The 22,320-nt window shown below is 45.4% G+C and overlaps 1 protein-coding gene across 7 annotated transcripts in view; it reads left to right on the plus strand.

Moving 5' to 3' along the window:
• Positions 1–22,320, plus strand: part of LOC125457049 (actin remodeling regulator NHS) — a 396,554-nt gene that overhangs the window by 327,343 nt on the left and 46,891 nt on the right. For 6 of the 7 annotated variants that reach the window (XM_048540747.2, XM_048540751.2, XM_048540748.2 and 3 more), the window contains exon 3: positions 19,997–20,118. In XM_048540747.2, coding sequence (XP_048396704.1) covers positions 19,997–20,118 — 122 coding nt within the window. Of the gene's footprint in view, positions 1–17,024; positions 17,109–19,996; positions 20,119–22,320 lie in introns of those variants that run through there. The other variant, XM_048540752.1, reaches the window with a different exon arrangement.

Here is a 22,320-nt window from a genome sequence, read left to right on the forward strand (position 1 = left end):
AAGTTGGATAAGTGGAAAGTTTGGATTTTTCCCATATTGGGTGACATATGAAAGCCTGGAATCTGGGACAGGCAGGGGACCTTTGAATTTGGTTAATTTGTTGCCCTGAACCTCCTATGGCTCCACTAGACCTCTTAAAAGTTCATTTTCTACACTCAAAGCTCAACCAGTCTCTATCCCCCTTGAACCAGTGTGTGTCAGATTGCTTCTATAGGCTGCTCCTTCCCATTGCAAAATGTGAACAGATCCAAAGATGGTCAACCAGTGAGCTCTGGGTTGACTGTATCGCATCCCCCTCAACCCTCTCATCGCAGCCCTACTTAAGTTCCCTGGGTGAGAAGCAGATGAGGTGGACCAGCATAAGGATATCTGCACCTTTTGTTTTGTGCGCCCCTTTTGTGTGACATAATGCTACCAATAGGCCAGGGTGGCCATAGCCTCACCGAAGCACTACAGCCTGCTGTATCATTCAATAATCATCAGGCCGAGCTCTCTTGTCTGGCTGAATCTATCTAACTCCAGAGTTTTTAGAAGAGAATTCCACAGAAGAAGAAAGAAAAAAAAGTGGTCATCTCTGCCTTAGAAGGAGCACAATGTAAATTTATAAGAATGTTATCTGGACTTCAGGATGATGAGGACAGACTATACCAATTAGGGATAACAAGGTGTTAGCAAGTTTTGAGAAGATTTGTAGCTCAGGTTGAGGTTCTGGATGTGAGTTTGCTCGCTGAGCTGGAAGGTTAGTTTCGGACGTTTCGTCACCATTCTAGGTAACATCATCAGTGAGCCTCCGACGAAGCGCTGGTGTTATGTCCCGCTTTCTATTTATCTGGTTAGGTTTCCTTGGGTTGGTGATGTCATTTCCTGTGTTGGTGATGTCATTTCCTGTTCTTTTTCTCAGGGGCTGGTAGATTGGCTCCAAATCAATGTGTTCATTGATGGATAGCCCACAAACCCACCAACACACTAAAACAGCAGTTAATGAACTTAAAAGACCCTATACAGACAACAAATAAAACAAACGTCATCTACAAAATACCTTGCAAGAACTGTGACAAACACTACATTGGACAAACTGGCAGAAAGCTAGCCACCAGGATACATGAACATCAACTAGCCACAAAATGACATGACCCACTATCACTCGTATCCTTACACACAGATGAGTAAGGACACCACTTTGATTGGGACAACACATCCATCCTAGGACAAGCCAAACAGAGACATGCACGAGAATTCCTAGAAGCATGGCATTCCAACCGGAACTCCATCAACAAACACATCGATTTGGAGCCAATCTACCATCCCCTGAGAAAAAGAACAGGAAATGACATCACCAACGCAGGAAATGACATCACCAACCCAAGGAAACCTAACCAGATAAATGGAAAGCGGGACATAACACCAGCGCTTCGTCGGAGGCTCACTGATGGTGTTACCTAGAATGGTGACGAAACGTCTGAAAACTAACCTTCCAGCTCAGCAAGCAAACTCACATCCATAACAAGGTGTGGAGCTGGATGAACACAGCAGACCAAGCAGCGTCAGAGGAGCAGGAAAGGTGACGTTTCGGTTCTGGACCCAATAAAAATTTCTGATGAAGGGTCTAGGTCCTGAAACGTCAGCCTTCCTGCTCCTGTGATGCTGCTTGGCCTGCTGTGTTCATCCAGCTCTACACCTTGTTACCTCCAATACAAATTAGGCCTGTTTTCTCTACAGTTTAAAAGGTTAAGGGGTGATCTGATCAAAGTCTTTGAAATATTAACAAAAGTAGACAGGGTAGACAAATTATTTCCACCAGTTAGGGATTCTAGAACCAAGGGGCATAGTCTCAGCATCAGGGCCAGACTCATTCAGAAGAGATGTTACAATGTATTTCAACACACAAAGGATGGTAGATGTTCAGAACACTCTTCCACAAACAGCAGTGGATGCTGGAATCAGTTGTTAATTTTAAATCTGAGATAGATAATGTTTTGTTAAGCTAAGGTATTAAAGAATGTGGGCCCAAGGCAGGTATATGGAGTAAGGTCACGGATCAGCCATGACCTCATCGAATGATAGAACAGGCTTGAGGGACTGAATGACCTGGTCCTGATTTTGTGTACCTATTTCCCATGTTCTGATGTTTCTCAGAGCTGTTTGATCTTAAGATTCTAAGAATAAACTGAGAACATATTATCAAACCAAATGTGGCACACAGCTAAAAAAGAGATATTAGGACAGATGACTGGAAGTTTAGTCAAAGCGGTAAGTTTTGAGGAGGTGACTTAAAGGTTGTAGGAGAGGTAGAGGGAGGGAATTCCAGTGTTTAGGGCCTTAGCAGGTTGAAGCAATGAATTGCAATAGCAGAGCAATCAAAATGAGGAATGGTCAAGAAGTAGCCAAATTGGAGTAACACAGATATTACAGAGGGTTGTTGACCGGGAGGGAATGACAGAGATATCTAGATATATAACGTGGGGGAAATCTTCGGACGTTTTAAATGTTGCCTGGTAAATGAAGGTGCAGACTATTTTCCCTGAGAACACTCACTTCTGCCAAATATGCAGCCCTTCTTTTAACACTCCATCCCATCTCCTCATGCCAGTCTCAGTTCTTCTGCTGCTGAAACCCTCATTCGTACTTTTATCTCTAGACTTGACTACTCTTGTCCTCTTCTGCTAACTTCCTGTCTATAAAGGTGAGGTCAGCCAAAAACCCGACTGCACCTGAGCTCACACTCCTGTTCTCCTGCCCTCCTCTGTGCTCACTGACCTACATTGGCTGCTTCTTCAATTTTATAATTGGCAGTGAGGTTTCAAATCTCTCTGTGGTCACAGTTATCCTGACCTCAGATTATCTCCTACAACTCTCTGCAATATCTACACTACTCTCATTGTGGCTTCATTAGCATTCTCAATGTTAATTAGCCTGTTCTTGGTGCTTCTGGCTTCGGTTGTCTGGGTCCTGAGCTCTGTAATACTCTCCCCCCACCTCCCCAATCAACTGTCTTTCATACTTCACTTTTCCTGTTTAAAGCCAATATCACCAATAGTTTCAATGCGTGTTGAAGGTCAACTGGTGGATATTACCATCAGCAATATTGAATTCTGCTCACTATTCCTGTCAGCTAATGTGCACTGCTAATATCCACTGGCTGTGTTGCATTTGGTGCTGCAGTGCAGTACAGGTGAACAGCTGTTGGCACTCATCCTGTCACCTTTGGATCAAGTCATTCAGAGCAGCTCTCAAGAATACAGGCAAGGTCGAAAATGTCTCGGGGATCCTGGAAGTTGTCTGCCTGGCTGCATGGCACTTATATTTCCTGATTTAAGGTGAATGGGTAAAATCGGTGGTCCCTTCACAAATGGAGAGCTCCTGGTCACACTCCGACATGACCATTTGTAAACGCAGGCATAGAGGAACAACAGGACACTCGGGGACAGCACTACTTCACAGCGCCAGGGACCTGGGTTTGAGTCCACCCTCGGGTGACTATTCGTGCGGAGTTTGCGCATTCTCCTCGTGTCTGCGTGGGTTTCCTCCGGGTGCTCCAATTTCCTCCCACAGTCCGAAGATGTGTTGGTTAGGTGGATTCGCCAGGGGAAATACAGGGTTGCAGGAATAGAGTGAGTTTGGCTGGGATGTTCTTCAAATGGTTGGTGAGGACTCAGTGGGCCGAATGGCTTGCTTCCACACTGTTGAAGCTAGCCATGCTGTTGCTACTATCAGCTTGACTGAGCTCACCTATCTGCCTGTGCTTACAGTGTTTGAGATTGCTCCTGTTATCTCAACGGCAGAATTGCAGACCCTTGAAAATAGGGATTAGCAACTGATTTGCAGGTGTAAAGGGGCAGTTTCTGACACAGACATATTGGCTTTGTGGGATAGTGTAGACCAGAATCTAGTGAGGCAGTTGTGCAGGAACTAATTTGAGCACAAAGTCGTCTCACAAACATTGATGATGGACAAATAATCTGTTGGGAGTATAGAATTTGAATATTGCACAAAAAGAGAGACGGATTGTTAAGCTTTCCCACCTTGCATTCATCAGGACAAATAAAAAGATGCTGACTGATTGGTTGGTAATAAGTCAACACTGATTGGCTAAGGTGTTGCTGAGGAGAAAGCAATGAAGAACAAAGGCTCCCAAAATTCCTGGATAATTCCACAAAAATGCAAGGCTTGATCATACTGCATTCTGTGTCTGAGTATGCATCACTCAGAGCAAGCTTAACCGAGCCATATCACAAGCTGACCTGCTGTCCTAATTTATTTGTTCGCATTGCTATTCACACACACTGCAGGAAACATTCAAGTTCCAGAAGAGCTAAATCTAAAGAAGACCATAAGATATGGGAGCAGAATTAGGCCATTCAGCCCATCAGGTCTGCTCCACCATTCAATCATGGCTGGTATATTTCTCAACTCCATTCTTCTGCCATCTCCCTATAACCTGTGATTTCGCCTTACCAGTCAAGATTCTGTTTATCTCAATACGCTCAATGACTTGGCCTCTAAAGCCCTCTGCAGCAAATTAATCACGTTTGGCTGGAGAAATTCCTCCTCATCTCAGTTCTAAAAGGTCATCCCTTCACTCTGAGGTTGTGCCCTCAAGTCCTAGTCTCTCCTACTCATGGAAAAATCTCCTCCACGTCCACTGTACCCAAGCCTCTCAGTTTTCTGTAAATTTCAATTAGAACCCTCCTCTCATCTTTCTAAGTTCCAGAGAGCACAGATCCAGAGTCATATGCTCTGCTCATATGACAAGCCCTTCAACCCCGGGATCGTTCCTGTAAATCACCTTTGGACTCCCTCCAACGCCAGCACATCCTTCCTTAGGTACAGGGCCCAAAACTACTCAGAATATTCCAAATACAGTCTGACCAGAACCTCATACATCCTCAGTAATACATCTCTGCTCTTATATTCCAGCCCTCGTGAAATGGATGCTTACATTGCATTTGCCTTCCTAACTGCCAATTGAACCCATATGGTTAATCATAAGAGAGTCCTGAACGAGCACTCCCAAGTCTCTTTGTGTTGCTTTAGATTTCCAAAGCCTTTCCCCATTTAGAAATAGCCTCCATTTCTATTCTTCCCGTCACTATGCGTAGCTCACAATTTCCCACATTGTCTTCCAAGTGCCACTTCTTCGCCCAGTCTCCTGGCTTGTCCTAGTCCTTCTGCAGCCTCCCCACCTCCTCAACACTGCCTGCCCCTCCAGCTCTCTTTGTGTCATCTGAAAACCTAGCAACAATGCCCTCAGGTCCTTTGTCCAGATCATTAATGTCGAATGTGAATAGTTGTGGTTTCAAGCACTGACCCCTGCGGAACACAACTAGTCACTGGCTGCCATCTGAGAAAGAGCCCTTTGTCTGTACTATCTGCATTCTGCCAGTCAGCCAATCCTCTATCCATGCCAGCTGCTTGCCCCTAACACCATGAGCTCTTACCTTATTTAGCAGCCTCTTGTCAAAGACGATCCAAGTGCAGAAAGATCACATGCACTGGTTTACCCTTGTCGGTACTTCCTCAAAACACTTTAACAGATTTATCAGGCCTAATGTCCTGTTGAAAAAGCTGTGCTGACTCAGCCGTGATTTACCATACGCATGCAAAGTCATCCTTAATAATGGAGTCTTAAATCTTACCAACAACAGAGGTCAGGCTAACCGGTCTATAGCTTCCTGCCGTCTGGATCAGTCCCCTCCTACTCCAGGCTCTTCTGTAGTCCACATGGGATATCTTGAACCTAGGCACCAGGCAGGCAACAAAGCTTTCAGGTCTCTTGGCCTTGGCCACTGTGTCTATTCCCCTATTATTCACGATTTCAGCTACAGTTCTCTTTCCTCCCCACTTTTGAACAGCTCCCTGTACCATGGTGCTACGGTTGGTTTGCTCATCCTCCTGAACAGCCCCCACTCTCATCCACGCAGGGAGCAAGAATCTCAAACCTGTTAGATAAGCTCAAGGGCTGTGGCTCCTTCAGCATTAACCCCCTGGATCGCTCTACCTGTCTCACCCATAGTCACCATGCTCCTGTCCCTGACCACTGACTGAGTTTGAGGCTGTTAATCTAAGGGGTTGTGACTGCCTCCTGAAGCACAGCATCGAGGTAACTCTTCCCCCTCCCTGATGGGTTGCAGTGTTCGAAGCTCAGACTCCAGCTCATCAACTCTGAGCCAGAGTTCCTCAAGCCACCAACACTTGCTCCAGACCTGGTCAGTCTGAACTACAGTGGTGTCCACCAGCTCCCACATCATGCACTTACAACACATCATCTGGCCTGGCATTTATATTTTAATTAATTAGCTCTTAATTTGCTTTTTAAAACCTTCACACTAGTTTGGAGCCTGTGACTATTTCCCCTGTTGGCTTTAAGTCTGAAAGTACCCCATAATAGATAATCAGGTTAGTGGCTATCAAGGCCCAATGAACTTCTGGTTTTCCTGTATTGTCACTCCTTTGTGCTGGACCCCTGATCCAGGGCTTCAATTTATCCTGTTTAAAAAAGCAACATATAAACTTACAGCTTGAAAAAAAGCACCTTTTCACTTCTGCACCGAATGCCCACATTGCCTCCAAATCCCCCGACATCTGTACTCACTCGGACCGTGTCTCCCTCAGGTTGGGATCTCTCCTTCCGGGCCATGTAAAGCTTGCTCATCCTTCGCTGCTAATTTCAAAATGTACTGCTTTAATTTTCGTAGCTTCTGTTCAAAAAGTACTGTAAAACAGCGATTGTTGGTAATACAAAGCAGGTCAGGCAACATCTGTAGAGAAGGAAAGAGAGTTAACATTTCAGTAACCTTTTTTCAGCTGTAGTTTTTTTAAAGTTTTACAGCCAATATTCAGTTTTTCTCCTTTCGGAGGGCCCTCATGTGCCTGGATAAGGGTCTATACAAGAGAGAACTCCTGCCACCTAGTGGGCACTCTAACACACACGTGGGAGCATTGAAAGGCAAGCTGCGGCAGCTCACTTCCATCTTCAAGGAATCACTTTTGTCACTTTTAAATAAAGTTTAAATAAAGAAAATCATACAGACTTAATGATATTCTTTCCCTCAGAGAAGAGATAGAGAGAGAGAGAGGTGGGTGTGAGAGAGAGAGAGAGGGAAAGACAGAGCCGGGGTGGGGGGGAGACGGAAAGAGAGGGAGACAGGGGCAGAGACAGACAGAGGAGAGAGAGAGGGAAAGACAGAGACAGAAAGAAAGGGACAGAGGGGGAGACAGAGAGCAGGAGGGACAGAGAGAGGGGAAAGGCTGAGAAAGAGGGACAGACTTAGAGATGGAGAGACAGAGAGAGCGAGTGACAGAGAAAGGGAGGAGGGATATAGTGTGGGAGAAACAGAGAGAGGGGGAAGACAGAGAGGGGGTAATTGAGAGAAGGGAGAAGCATGGACAGAGGGGAGACAGGAAAAGGGAGAGACCCAGAGTGGGGAAGTCGGAGAGGAGGGGAAAGACAGAGGGAGTAGTTGAGAGAGAAGGCTGCAGCAGGGAGAAGGGGAGAGGAAGACAGAGACAGAAGGAGGACTAGCTACGAGTTGGAGAGCAACAGACAGAAGAGACCAGCTGTGGGATTCTACTAGATATGAGAATTTGGTACGTGGGGTTTACAGGGTCTGTTTCATCAACATGTCTTGACGAAGAAGGGCCCAGACCCGAAAGATCAGCTTTCCTGCTTCTCTGATGCTGCCTGGCCTGTGTTCTTTCAGCTCCACACCTTGTTACCCTAACCTTGATGAATTATGTCTTCAGTCTGGGTTCTGCCCATGTGGTTCAGTACCTGCTACAGGCTGTCCAATATAATAAAATGTGAGGCTGGATGAACACAGCAGGCCAAGCAGCATCTCAGGAGCACAAAAGCTGACGTTTCGGGCCTAGACCCTTCATCAGAGAGGGGGATGGGGGGAGGGAACTGGAATAAATAGGGAGAGGGGGGAAGGCGGACTGAAGATGGAGAGTAAAGAAGATAGGTGGAGAGAGTGTAGGTGGGGAGGTAGGGAGGGGATAGGTCAGTCCAGGGAAGACGGACAGGTCAAGGAGGTGGGATGAGGTTAGTAGGTAGATGGGGGTGCGGCTTGGGGTGGGAGGAAGGATGGGTGAGAGGAAGAACCGGTTAGGGAGGCAGAGACAGGTTGGACTGGTTTTGGGATGCAGTGGGTGGGGGGGAAGAGCTGGGCTGGTTGTGTGGTGCAGTGGGGGGAGGGGACGAACTGGGCTGGTTGAGGGATGCAGTAGGGGAAGGGGAGATTTTGAAACTGGTGAAGTCCACATTGATACCATTAGGCTGCAGGGTTCCCAGGCGGAATATGAGTTGCTGTTCGTGCAACCTTCGGGTGGCATCATTGTGGCAGTGCAGGAGGCCCATGATGGACATGTCATCAAGAGAATGGGAGGGGGAGTGGAAATGGTTTGCAACTGGGAGGTGCAGTTGTTTTTTGCAAACTGAGCGGAGGTGTTCTGCAAAGCGGTCCCCAAGCCTCCGCTTGGTTTCCCCAATGTAGAGGAAGCCGCACCGGGTACAGTGGATGCAGTATACCACATTGGCAGATGTGCAGATGAACCTCTGCTTGATGTGGAATGTCATCTTGGGGCCTGGGATGCGGGTGAGGGAGGAGGTGTGGGGACAAGTGTAGCATTTCCTGCGGTTGCAGGGGAAGGTGCCGGGTGTGGTGGGGTTGGAGGGCAGTGTGGAGCGAACAAGGGAGTCACGGAGAGAGTGGTCTCTCCGGAAAGCAGACAGGGGAGGGGATGGAAAAATGTCTTGGGTGGTGGGGTCGGATTGTAAATGGCGGAAGTGTCGGAGGATAATGCGTTGTATCCGGAGGTTGGTAGGGTGGTGTGTGAGAACGAGGGGGATCCTCTTGGGGCGGTTGTGGCGGGGGCGGGGTGTGAGGGATGTGTCGCGGGAAATGCGGGAGACGCGGTCAAGGGCGTTCTCGATCACCGTGGGGGGAAAGTTGCGGTCCTTAAAGAACTTGGACATCTGGGATGTGCGGGAGTGGAATGTCTTGTCGTGGGAGCAGATGCGGCGGAGGCGGAGGAATTGGGAATAGGGGATGGAATTTTTGCAGGAGGGTGGGTGGGAGGAGGTGTATTCTAGGTAGCTGTGGGAGTCGGTGGGCTTGAAATGGACATCAGTTACAAGCTGGTTGCCTGAGATGGAGACTGAGAGGTCCAGGAAGGTGAGGGATGTGCTGGAGATGGCCCAGGTGAACTGAAGGTTGGGGTGGAAGGTGTTGGTGAAGTGGATGAACTGTTCGAGCTCCTCTGGGGAGCAAGAGGCGGCGCCGATACAGTCATCAATGTACCGGAGGAAGAGTTGGGGTTTGGGGCCTGTGTAGGTGCAGAAGAGGGACTGTTCTACATAACCTACAAAGAGGCAGGCATAGCTGGGGCCCATGCGGGTGCCCATGGCCACCCCCTTAGTCTGTAGGAAGTGGGAGGAGTCAAAAGAGAAGTTGTTGAGTGTGAGGACGAGTTCAGCTAGGCGGATGAGAGTGTCGGTGGAGGGGGACTGGTCGGGCCTGCGGGACAGGAAGAAGCGGAGGGCCTTGAGGCCATCTCCATGCGGAATGCAGGTGTACAGGGACTGGACGTCCATGGTGAATATGAGGTGTTGGGGGCCAGGGAATTGGAAGTCCTGGAGGAGGTGGAGGGCGTGGGTGGTGTCACGGACGTAGGTGGGGAGTTCCTGGACCAAAGGGGAGAAAATGGAGTCCAGATAGGTGGAGATGAGTTCGGTGGGGCAGGAGCAGGCTGAGACGATGGGTCGACCAGGGCAGGCAGGTTTGTGGATTTTGGGAAGGAGATAGAAACGGGCCGTGCGGGGTTGGGGAACAATGAGGTTGGAGGCTGTGGGTGGGAGGTCCCCTGAGGTGATGAGGTCGTGAATGGTGTTGGAGATGATGGTTTGGTGCTCGGGTGTGGGGTCATGATCGAGGAGGCGGTAGGAGGTGGTGTCGGAGGGACTGGTTGTCTCACCACCAGTTGTTCAGCCACAAAATGCTTTTTTGACCCGTTGCTCCTTGACCAGTTTTTCCATAACTCACCAATTTGACTCCTTCTGCAATTTTAAAGGAGGTTAAGATCAAAGCACAGATTTATACTCGAGTGAGTATATGTGATTATGGAGTAGGTACATGTGCTTTAGATTAGATTAGATTCCCTACAGTGTGGAAACAGGCCCTTTGGCCCAACAAGTCCACACAGCCCCTTGGAGCATCCCACCCAGACCCATCGCCTATAACCCACACACCCCTGAACACTACGGGCAATTTAGCATGGCCAATCCACCTAGCCTGCACATCTTTGGACTGTGGGAGGAAACCCACGCAGACACGGGGAGAGCGTGAAAACTCTGCACAGACAGTTACCCGAGGCAGGAATCGAACCTGGGTCCCCAGCGCTGTGAGGCTGCCGTGCTAACCACTGAGCCACCGTGCCACCCAATGTGCTCTACTGTCTGATACTCCATGTGTTGCACAGTTGTTGCATTTTGCCTTTAATCTTAAATGCTGCACCCCTGGACCATGTCATTGTGTTGCAACGGGTAATAAACAGTGCTCCTTCAATGATTGTACACTCTTTAATAATATGGTAATACATGCCCCTGTATCGAGCTCAAAATAAGTTGATGCCCATTGACACCAATGTTTTCTTGCCAAAAAGGGAGGTTGGGATTTCCTGTATCCACTAGGAATGCCATTAGCTTTTCTTTCCAGAAGACAGTGGCCGTGGGTTTGGAAGGTGCTGTTGAAGGATCTTTGGTGAATTTCTTCAGTGGTTCTTTTAGGTAGCACCCAAAGCTGCAACTGAGCGTCGGTGGTGGAAGGAGTTGATGCTTGTGGATGTGTTGAAGTGGGCTGCTTTGTTCTGGCTGGTATTCAGCTTTTTGGGTGTTGCTGGAGCTGCACTCAACCAGGAAAGTGGGGCGTATTCCACTCCTGATGTGTGCCTTGTAGATGGGGTATAGGCTGCCTATCAGTCAACGCCTGGATATTTGTCAAGATCTTGTTCCATGTGAACATGGACTGCTTTTCTATCTCAGGAGTCACGAATGGGGCTGAACATTGTGCAATAATCGGCAAACATCCCTATTTTTGTCCTTATGATGGAGGGAACGTCATTGATGAAGCAGTTGAAGCTGGTTGGGTCTAGGATACTACACTGAGGAACTCCTGCAGACGTGACCTGGAGCTGAGATGACTGACCTCTAACAACCACAACCATCTTCCTATGTGTCACGTATGACTCCAACCAGCAGAGATTTTGTCCTTGATACCCAATGGTTCGAGTTTTGCTAGGGCTCCTTGATGTAGCATTTGGTCAAATTGAGTGCTTTTGTCCATGTTTGAACCAAGGCTGTAGTGAGGTCAGGAGCTGAGTGGCCCTAGCAGAACCCAAACTAGATGTCACTGAGCAGGTTGTTGCTGAGCAGGTGCTGCTTGATGGCATCTTCCATCATTTTACTGATGTTCGAGTGTAGATTAATGGTAATTGGCTGGCTTGGATTTGATTTTTTTCATACAAGACATTTGTGGGCAATTTTTCATATTTATGAGCAGTGAGTAAAATTGGCTGATGACTGGTATCTGTAATGCTGGGGAAAGGAAGATTGATGCGAATGCTTCAGCCTTTTGCACTGATGTTTTGGGCTCTTCCATTATTGAGGATGGGAATATTTGTGAAGCCTTCTCTTCTAGTGAGTTGTTCAGTCATCCTCCACCATTCATGACTAGGTGTGGCAGAACTGTAGAGCTTAGATCTGATCTATTGATTATTGAATTGCTTAGCTCTGTCTATTACTTGCTGCTTTCGCTGTTTGGCACATGAGTGGTCCTGCAGTTACCTTTACTTAGTGCTGCTGCTAGCATGACGTCATCATTGAATCTGGTTTCATCCTCTGGTTTGATAGTAATGGTACAGTGCTGGGGCCGTGAAGTTACAAATTGTGCTGGAGTACAATTCTGCTGCTGTTGATGGCCTTTCTTGAGTTGCTAGATGTGTTCAAAGTCTGTCCCGTTTAGCACAGTGATAGTGCCACACAACACGATGGAGGTTATTCTCCATGTGAAGGTGGGACTTTGTCCCACAAGGACTGCGCAATGGCTACTGTTACAAATTCTGTCATGGGCTTCTGCTGCCGGCAGATTAGTGAGGATAAAATTGAGCATGTTTTTCCCTCACCATCTGTCACAGACCCAGCCTAGCAGCTATGCCCTCTAGAATGCGATCACCTTGATCAGCAGTGCAGCAGCTGAGCATCTATTATTGGTGGACATTGGAATCCCCCACCCAGATTACATTCCTTCCCTTGCTGCCTTCAGTACTTCCTCCAGGTTCTGTTCAGCTTGGAGGAGCACACAATCATCAGCTAAGGAAAGACGGACCACGGTATTCAGCAGGAGGTTTCCTTACCCATGTTTGATGCCATGAATCTCAATAGGTCCAGAGTCAATATTTAAGATTACTGAGGCAACTCCCTTCCAACTGCATACCATTGCTCCACCACCATTGCTGGGCCAGGGATGGGGACAGTTGCATGGGACAGTGTGTGCAAGGGATGATCCCGTTAATGTAACTACAGGCTGCTGCTTGATGAGTCTGTGAGACAGTTCTCTCAATTTCATTATTGGCTGCCAGATGTTGGTAATGAGGAACATGGCAAGGTCTCTATAGATTCTGTATCTTAAAGAACTGTTTTCTCCAAGTTGTCCAATTTTCGATTCTATTTGGCTGATCTCTGAAATGAAATATATTTGGCAATATTATTTCTGCTGTCATGTCATCCTAATATTTATTATTGATTTTCGTTTTGGACCCATCCCTGAAATGAAATATATTTGGCAATATTATTTCTGCCGTCATGTCATCCTAATATTTATTATTGATTTTCCTTTTGGACCCATCCCTGAAATGAAATATATTTGGCAATATTATTTCTGCTATGTCATCGTGATTTTATTATTTAATTTCCTTGCTTCAATTTTTTTTATTTTGCTGTACAATGTTGTAACATGTACTGCTGAACTGGGAGGTTTTTCTGCATTTGCAGTCAAAATTGTGGTTTCCTGCCTTTCTCGCATCCTTTTCCAGTGAATCTCCCTAATTATAGTTGCAATATTTTGCTCACAGTCTCTTACTGGCATTCCCAAATGAATCCCACTCTTCATGGATTTCTATGCTGACACCTGGTCCTTTAACAGATGTTCTTGCTGCCTGAAGCTCTAAATTATAATCCACATTGCTTTCACAATTCTTTTCATGGATGGGCTTCATTGTGTGTGACTAAAATAAGTGTCTTTGTCTTTATTGCAATTTAAGCAATGGATCTTCCAACTTTTCTGCAGCTTCAATAGTGTCCTAACTTTCCTCTTCCTTTAGTCAATTTCTGCTTAGGTTTTTAAAATTGCCCAGTTTTTGCTTTAATTCTGATGTCATGGGGCTTTTGTAGACCTTCGGTATCCCTTACAATGCTCCCTTGCTGTTGCCCAGGATCCCTACAGTTTGGAATCCACATTGACCCTCCAGAGGGCATTCCCCCCAGACCCACTCCCAACATTTCTATTTAGCCTGCACATCCATGGACACTTTAGCATTGTCAATCAACCTAACCCACAAATCTTTGGACTGTGAGAGGAAACTGAAGCAAGCACACACAGACACAGGAAGAACGTACAAACTCCATGCAGACAGTCATCACCCGAGCCTGGAATTGAACCTGGGGCCTTGGTAGTGTGAGCTTTTCCGTCTTATAACCTGTGCTACTTTATAAAAGTCTTCCTCTTACCCACCAGCTACATTATAGTAGCTAGTGCTCAAGGCACTCTTCAGCATTAACCCTTTCAGATCCTTTACATCCTTAAGTCACCTGAACTGTTGTATCTCCAGATACTCCCAGGGATCTGCTGCAGGTATGTGCGGGGTGTTTAAAATGGATGTTTTGTCAGTGCTACAAACTGTGTGAACTTTGCCTGCAGTGATGCCAGACAGCATGAGCAACACTTGATTTTGTGCCTGTGACACACTTCCCATGCCGGCTGGTTATCGAGAACCGGGAGGGCATCCACTTCATCTTTGGAATTGTGAGCAGGCGGAAGGGTGCTTGCTAATTGCAAAGGACAGCACAGCACTGGATGCGATATCACCACCAGATGTGGAGATGCCTGTGTTGGACTGGGGTGGACAAAGTCAAGTATCAAACGACACCAAGTTATAGTCCAACAGGTTTACTTGAAAATGCAAGTTTTCGGAGCTCAGTCCCTTCCTCAGGCATAGTGTGAGATAGAGGGTATATGACACAAATTTTAGAAGCAGAAAGGGAACAACCTAAAAATGGTTGCCTCTTGTTGAATATTTAATTAGTATTCTCATTCCTGACTGATTAAAGATTCAACAAGAGGCAGCCAGTTTTAGGGTTGTTACCTTTCTGCTTATAAACCCTGTATCGTATACTTTCTCTCACACACTACGCCTGAAGAAGGAACTGAGATCCAAAAACATACACTTGCAAATAAACCTGTTGGACTATAACTTGGTATTGTGTGATTTTCGATCTTGACCACCAGATCTATTATTGATACCACATGCCAAGATCTCTGGAACAGCTGTGGGGTAATTTGCTCTTTACACAACATTGTTCACCAACCAGGCTTTGAACAGACAAAATAAATAACTGAAATCCTCTTGGAAATGAGTCTGTGGAAGATGTAAGTAGGAAGCTGACATGTAGTGAAAGCTGCTCACGTTGCAACCTGGATAACAGGGATATCCTCGTTAATGCACAGTGTATTAGTGTTATGTGTCTGAAACAGAGGGTATTTACACACTGGGTCACAGAGTATGTTTCCATTGCTAGTCACAGTGTTTCTTTTCAGGAAGAGATAAACAGAAAGTGCTGGGGAAACTCAACAGGTCCGGAAGAGCCTGTCTCCAAAGAAGACTTCTATTGGCCTCGATGCACTTCCCGTTCCTCTCTCGTCAAACTAACATTGCCATCTCAATGCTGCAGAAGTTAGTGGCGCAGCCTTAAGACAAGGTGAATGCTGGCCGGAAGCCCTTATCATTTGTGGAACTTACAAGGGTGCTGTGGGCCAAAGGGAACATCACTACATCATGGTCATGTAAGCATAGTGATTGACTCTACTGAATACAACAAAAAGTGGAATGGTCAAGGTGATGGAAGGTTGGGGGACGGGGGGAAGCGAGGGATCAAATACAGCAGTTAATATGGAATATGTTTGTCACTCAGCCAGCATGGCACCTTCACCAAGTTGGTGCCCGTGCTACACCATGCTTTACCAGGGCCATGGTTAAAGAGATTACAGAAGCTGTGGTCGAGGGAGGGTCTTCTAGTACAGTCAGCGTGTATTGCTGCGTCCTGATGTTGTGCTGCACTTTGCACAGTTGGAGCAGGCAATGAGACGATGTGGTTGATGCTGGGGAGCCAGGGAAATGGAGCAGCGTCTGAGAAGAATAAGGGTGTTGAACTGGAGGAAGCTGTCCTTGTGGGTGACAGGTTCATCGGGCACTACAAGATCCGGAGACCCTGACTGACACCAGCTTCCAGCAGATGATAGTCATGGGCAAAAGACCATCCTCGACTGTGAAGGTCAAGATGACAGCATTTGTTCACAATGTGGGGGCAAACTGCGATATGTATTTGTTTGATTTGTGTTTCCTTTTGCTGGTTGTCAATAGAAGCTCATCTCTGGCCATGTCCATATGCCTGCCTGTATGTGGTGTTCCCCCACTGGACAATGACAAGGCAGGGTCTACAGGGTAGGCGCTAGGGACAGAGTAGCAGTGACTTAGATAGGAGCTTTAGACAGGATGTAGCTAAGGACAGGTAAAGTGTGTGGCCTTTGGTTATGTAGATCCAGGCTGAGAGAATGGAATTGCATGTGCAAGCGAGTATCAGCCATGCTGGCTATGTGCTGTGAGCAGTGTGGCTGGAATCAGACACGAGAGTACCGTAAGCATGTCTGGAAGATATGGCAAGAATTCCAATTTGTCCTTGCAGCGAGAACCTCTGCAAAAAACCCAATGCAACTTGTATCGAGCTGAAAGAAATAGGATTCAGCATAGAGTGCATTTACACACTGGGCTACGGAGTGTATTTACACACGCAAACATAGTGCATTTACACACTAGGCTACAGAATGTATTTACATACCCAGTTCACAGTTCATTTACACACTGGGTCAAAAAAGTGTATTTGCACACCTACTCCACGGTGCAGGTACACACTGGTTCACAGGCAATTTTTATACACTGGGTCACAGCATGTAATTGGAGCCAGTCATGGTGTGCTTACACACCAAGTCAATTTACTTGTGTACACAGTCACAGAATGTATCTACACACCCAGTTACCCGATGCTTACACACCGTTCCCAGAGACTGTCTTTACCGCCGGGTCATAGAACGGATCCACAATCATAGCATGTTTACACACCCAGTCACAGTGAACATTTGTCCACATAGTCACTCAGTGGTCCACTGAGCGGTTACACACTGGGTGGCAGAGTCTAAGCAGTCTGAACTATGAGTTTCCACTTTGTCGCACTGGCACTCTACATGCCGCAGATGGCAAATCACAGTGCTTTCATTGTGAATGCTTTGTCCATCATGCTGCACTCTAAGGGTTAAATATGAAATTCACTGTTTTTAAAAGCATAGAAATAGGGTGCGTATAAATATGGACTATTCAGAGTTGGGTAATTATTGTTATTGGCCCAATGGTAGAAACTCAAAAATAGTCCAACGTTTTCAATGCAAAGAATGACTCGTCTGACCAATATCAGAAATTACTGCAACCTCATTGTATCCCTGTGCTGGTGCAATCCGTGATAGCTTCATTCTAAGCTGCGTCTGACTGAATCAATTCAGCATCACTTTGTCATTTTAAAGTCTTGTGCAAAGCAAATAGTCTCTCCGGGCAGAGGCATAGCCCAGTGAGCAGCTGGCAGCCTGCGGATTGGGCGCTTCAGCTTCATTCTCTTCCGTAATGAACTTTCCATCGAGAAACCTGCTGTGAGCTGTTGCTGCGGTGCTGTATTCTGCAGAGGGAAGCAATTGGTGGGACCATGGGCCGTTATCGCAGACCTGGTGAAAGAGGTACAGTTGGCAATCAAACTTCAGTTCGGTCCCAAAAATAAAAGCCCTTGTCTTTATCATTCGATTCTAATGGGCATCTTTTATATGTACGCAGAGAATTAGACACAGTTAGTTGTGATGTCAGCCATTGATCAGTCTTCAACTGTGAAACATAGCTAATGTGAATTACAGTGAAAAATGCTTCACGCTGAGTATTTTGAAGTGCATATCTGCTCCCAGCAACCCTCAAATACAAGTACAAATTAGTGCTGTAAATACATTGCTCTTTGCTTGGCTGAGAGAAAAGCAGAAAGCTTCTCTGGTGCTGCACAATAGGACTTTATCTAAATAATGTAGCAGTGGTCGTTGGTAGCTTTTGCTCACATTTAGTGGCCATCTTGTTGTTTTGTTTGCTGCCTTTTTGAGTGAACTTCTTTTCTTGGTTTTTGGCTTGATTCAAACAAAAAAAGATGCCAGCATGTCAGTTTGGTGAACGAGAGCTCTCCGGATGGTGAATATTTAGCTAGAGACCCGTTGCTGCAGTCAATGCAAGTCACTTAGCACTTTGAATTAAGCGTGGGGGTTTCAAGCTTTTGTGGATTAAGTCACACACAGTAAACAAGGGCGCAAGTCAAATACATGCAAACTCAAAATGATTCATAATCAAATGCCAGCGGCAACCCTCTGATGGCGGGTTGGTTAATGACAGAGTTACATATTTCAGCTTGATAGTTGGCTATTTCATGGCTATATGATTATTTAAATTGTTAAAAGAAAGTTTTTGCAACCACAGGCTGAACATGTGATAAGTTTAGAAAATCAAATGTCTGCTGAGAGGCACTTTCCCTGGCTCACGCCTTGGGAACTCGATTTGGGATTTGTTGCTAGAAAAGAATAACTCCCTATCATCAACGTCGATTTAAAGTAAGCAGCACTGTTACGCAATGAAGCTGCTATTGAATAAGTCAAGGCTAGAGCTATTCAATGAATGGGGAGTGTGACGCATTGTGAAGTTAGGGAATGGAAACAGCTAAGCTGGCAATGAGAGTTTGCGGGTTAGTTAAAGGATTAATACTGCTTGCGTTTCAGCAGCTCGCATCATTGAGGGTGGAACTGATTGTGAGAAATGGAAGTTATTTTTTGTACCAGGAAGTGAATAGATTGCACTGCCTGGAAATGTGTTGAAGGCATCTTTAGTTGGGTTTTGGATGATTATTACGATGAAAGTGGTGCGCAGGGGTATGGGGAAATGGCATGAGACTGACACCAGGTAATAAACCAGTGTAGGCATGATGGGCTAAATGGCCTCTCTCTGCATTAAATCAATTCTGTAATTCTGTCAAGTACTATTTTTCAAGTGCTCTCGACGAGAAGTTAGTTGAATTACAGCACATTTAATCAGTCGTCTGGCTATTATGGATTGTGAGTTTCTGATTGTGCCACTTAATACCTTATTTATAATTTTGCTTTCATAAATCAGTTCTCTTGTAAACGTATACAAAAAGCTGCTTCGCCTGCACAAATGGCCTAGTGCAATGAATTGGAATTGACAAGTAACATAAAAGAGAGAGAGAAAGAGAATCTTGTATTGATTTGGCACCTCGGGAATGTCAAATAATGCTTTGCAGCTTTTTTTAAAAGCATTGTGATGACTAGAGAAAACATAGCAGCCAATTTGCACACAGTAACATCCCACAAGCAGCAATGAGATAACAGCCAGAAAATGTGGTCTCGTTATGTGGGTGGAAGAATAAATATCTGCCAATTCCAGAACATCCGCCTGCTTTCCTTTGAGGTTTATCATGTGAATTTTAGCACCAAAGAAATAGGCAGAATGTCAGTGCAGCATCTCAGTGGAAAGATGGCACCTCTGACAATGCAGCTGTCCCTCACTGATATGTCAGCAGAGCTTTTCAAACCGTTAGAATGAACGGTCACTGTGGGCTGGATTTATAAGAACCTTTTCGAGCTGGATCAATGGTAGCTGGGCTGCCATTCAGATCATTCCCACTGCCAGGAAAACTCATCCCAATGAAGTCAGCAGTGGGAGGGAGTTGACGGAGGAAACCAGCCTGCTAGCTATGTGTTATCCCGAGATTGGGCTCGGAGAACAGTTCAGGGATTCTCTTGAACTCAAATGGGTTTCACTTGCATCCTGAAACCAGCAAACCTGAATTAGTAGAGAAGGTGCCTCTTAAAGCAGTTAATGCCCACTTGAGGGGGCGTCAGAAAGAAATGGGATGCTCCTGAAATCTACACCCTCTCTGCACTTGATTCCCACTGATTCCACATTTTGTCAGCACCCATACCCTTCAAACACCACCTTACCATCATTTGCCTGTGGCCTGCATCCGTTGTTGATCCAAAGTCTTTTGTAGGTGCAGTACCAGAGGCAACCAAAACAACATTAGTCTGCCCCCAGTTAGTCATAGAATGATAAGGGTTTGGGCCAACTTGTCCATGCCAACCAGATATCCTAAATTGATTTAATCCTATTCATCAACATTTGGCCCATATCCCTCTAAAGTTATCCAGCTAAGGAACACTAAATGCAGTTCCACAGCACAACACACGTCCTAACTGTGCTTTATGAACAATGTACAGCGTACTGCAGTTGTGATCAATTATCACACCTGGGCCTCATTCAGAAAATGTGCCAGAGAATGAAAGATGCAAGTGCAAACTATGAAGAGATAGTATACTTTGAAATGAACTGCCGTAGGGTCAACCACAAGAAGCTGAAGCATTGGTAAAAGGCTGGACTGCAAATTGGATCGATTTTCAAGGTCTGCATGAATGGGCTTTTGTTCCTTGACTTCATCGGCCGCAAGAAATTGTTTCTCAATTGGCAGGTTGCAGGATCTACAAATCATGTTTCCTTAATCTGTCTTGTTCTTCTTTCTTGGCAGAGCATCAGAGACAGCTGGGAGAGAGAAGATTAATGAAACCCCCGTCTATGTTGCCCCCACCACTGCCATTGACACAGCCTCGGCACCGTCTCAGAGCGCAGAAAAAACAGCAAATTGCAACGGTGAGGCCACCTCTTCCTACAGCACTCTCAATGAGTTCAGTCTCAGAAGCATTACATTGTGATCACACAGTACTTAATACGTTGCTGCCTGCACTGAATGTTCTGCTTGGTTAGAATTGCCCATGAGTAACTTGGATTGGATTGCTGTGGAAGACTAATGGTCATGAATCATGGATGGGGTCATCCTGGCTGTAGTCTATTGGTGTGAGGTGCTGCTGTCTCTCTTGTTTGCCTAGCTGTCGAAACAATAGCGCAAGCGTTTTAAACATACTTTCACAAGAAACATTGATTGGGAAGTACAAAATAACATTCCTTTTATTGATGTTGTTTTCAACTGATTTTGGATACTCAACACTAAAGTGTTGAAAACTTACAAGTTTTTTGGAAATATTTACAAATATTTCACAGTCAAATTGTGGATCAAAATATCGTTAAATAGTGCTGTGATTTATAGCAGAGTTAATCAAATCCTTAAGTTATCTCTTGTTACTGAGAATGAATCCAACAATTCTGACCTATAGATCAGTTCTTACTGCATACTTGGGGTGCTGGGGTAGGGCACTTGCAATTTCGTAGTGGCTTCCAAAGACAAACTTGTAAGAGTTGTCCTTTCTCCTGTTGATTCCGAAATCATCTGCCTTGATGAGTTACTTCAAATTCTTTGGGTTTATTTTGGAATTCTACAACAATATCCTCGCTCCCATACTCCCTTTTTCATTCCTGAACCTGATGGTAGCTCCAAGCACCATAGCAACATCGATGGTGGACCAAATGTAAACTGGCCACCTATTGCGTTTTTTTATCTCAACTTTAATATGTGTTTGCTTTAGCACCAATAATGGGGAATGTGTATCATTCCTGCATTGTCTCTTTGGAGTGCGGATTCTGCTGTTGGTCATCAAGACAGTGAGTAAAATGGTGTCAGCGTGTTATCCAGCTTGGCAGTCTGGTCTTCCCCAGTTTCCATGGTGACAAGCAGTCACTGTGCACTAACAGGTCTGCCTCATTTTGCTATGAGGATGTTAGTGTCAGCACGCCACTGATGTTGTAGCACCTCTCTCCAGCATAGCTTCATAGTCACCAAGGGTTGTAAGTGCTCTACTCATATAAAGTATTGAACTTCCTGGACCAGAAAGGGAACTCTATCCACTCTGGACTCATATAAATTGAAAAATCTGCATATCTGGATGCCTGGTAGAATTAAATGCCTCTGAAATGCCTCCACTCCCGTCTTCAACACTCGTACACGGGACAGAGTATTAAAAATCTGTTGATGCTTCAACAGTAGTCAACATCTTCAGGACTGAGACTAAGTGAAAATTAATGCAAATTAAAATCCTTAAAGAAGGTTAGCAAAAAATCGTGAAATATCATGGGAACCCTAACCTCTGGTATAATGGAGCCACGGAATTAAACTTTGAATGAAATGTGAAAGCTTGCTGTTTCTAACCTACTAGTTTAATATGTTTGACAGGGCTAAAGATAATGTGAGAAGTTAAATCCATTTCCATAACATCATCAAATAATGAATCACACTAATTCTGCTGGGTAGTCATGAAGACACAATGTCAGCAGTACACTGCAAGTCACAGAGGTTTCAAATGTTTTGATAATCATTAAGATAGATCTTCTGAGCCTGGGTTGAACAAAGTAATTTCACCCAAAGTAAACCAACTTTGAGATAAGAACAGCCTTCCAGAAGTAATTAAGAAATGTTAATCATAGTATATGAGCACATTGCTGTATTATACCACCTTCATGATAAGAATACAGTAACTGCATTTTAGAACTACAAAGCATGCAATGGAGATAAGAGGCGCCACAACTGACTAGATCAGTTATTGTTTCATAAACATTAATTGACCAATGCAAGTATTGACAAAGAAGGCCTTTTAAATATAGAATGTTGGATGACACGTTGGATGCAGTAACACCCATTCTTAGGTGATACATGTGCTGTTTGGGGTTCATAATGTTGCCTTCAGCATCTGATACAAAGCATTCCAGAAACCATCATGGCGAATAGTTTAGTAGCACGCATTGTTTATATCAGCCCTAAGAATGCAGAGTAGGCAGATCATTAATCAGCATGTAACACTGATTTGACACCAGTATTGTCATTTTGGGTTTCACTTCTCCAGCAACTGCCTCTCTTCAGCTTGCATGGTCAACATACTGGAAGAACCTTCCCTGAGCTATCCT

This window comes from Stegostoma tigrinum, chromosome 12, assembly GCF_030684315.1.
Source record: "Stegostoma tigrinum isolate sSteTig4 chromosome 12, sSteTig4.hap1, whole genome shotgun sequence".
Classification (NCBI taxonomy): Eukaryota; Metazoa; Chordata; class Chondrichthyes; order Orectolobiformes; family Stegostomatidae; genus Stegostoma; species Stegostoma tigrinum.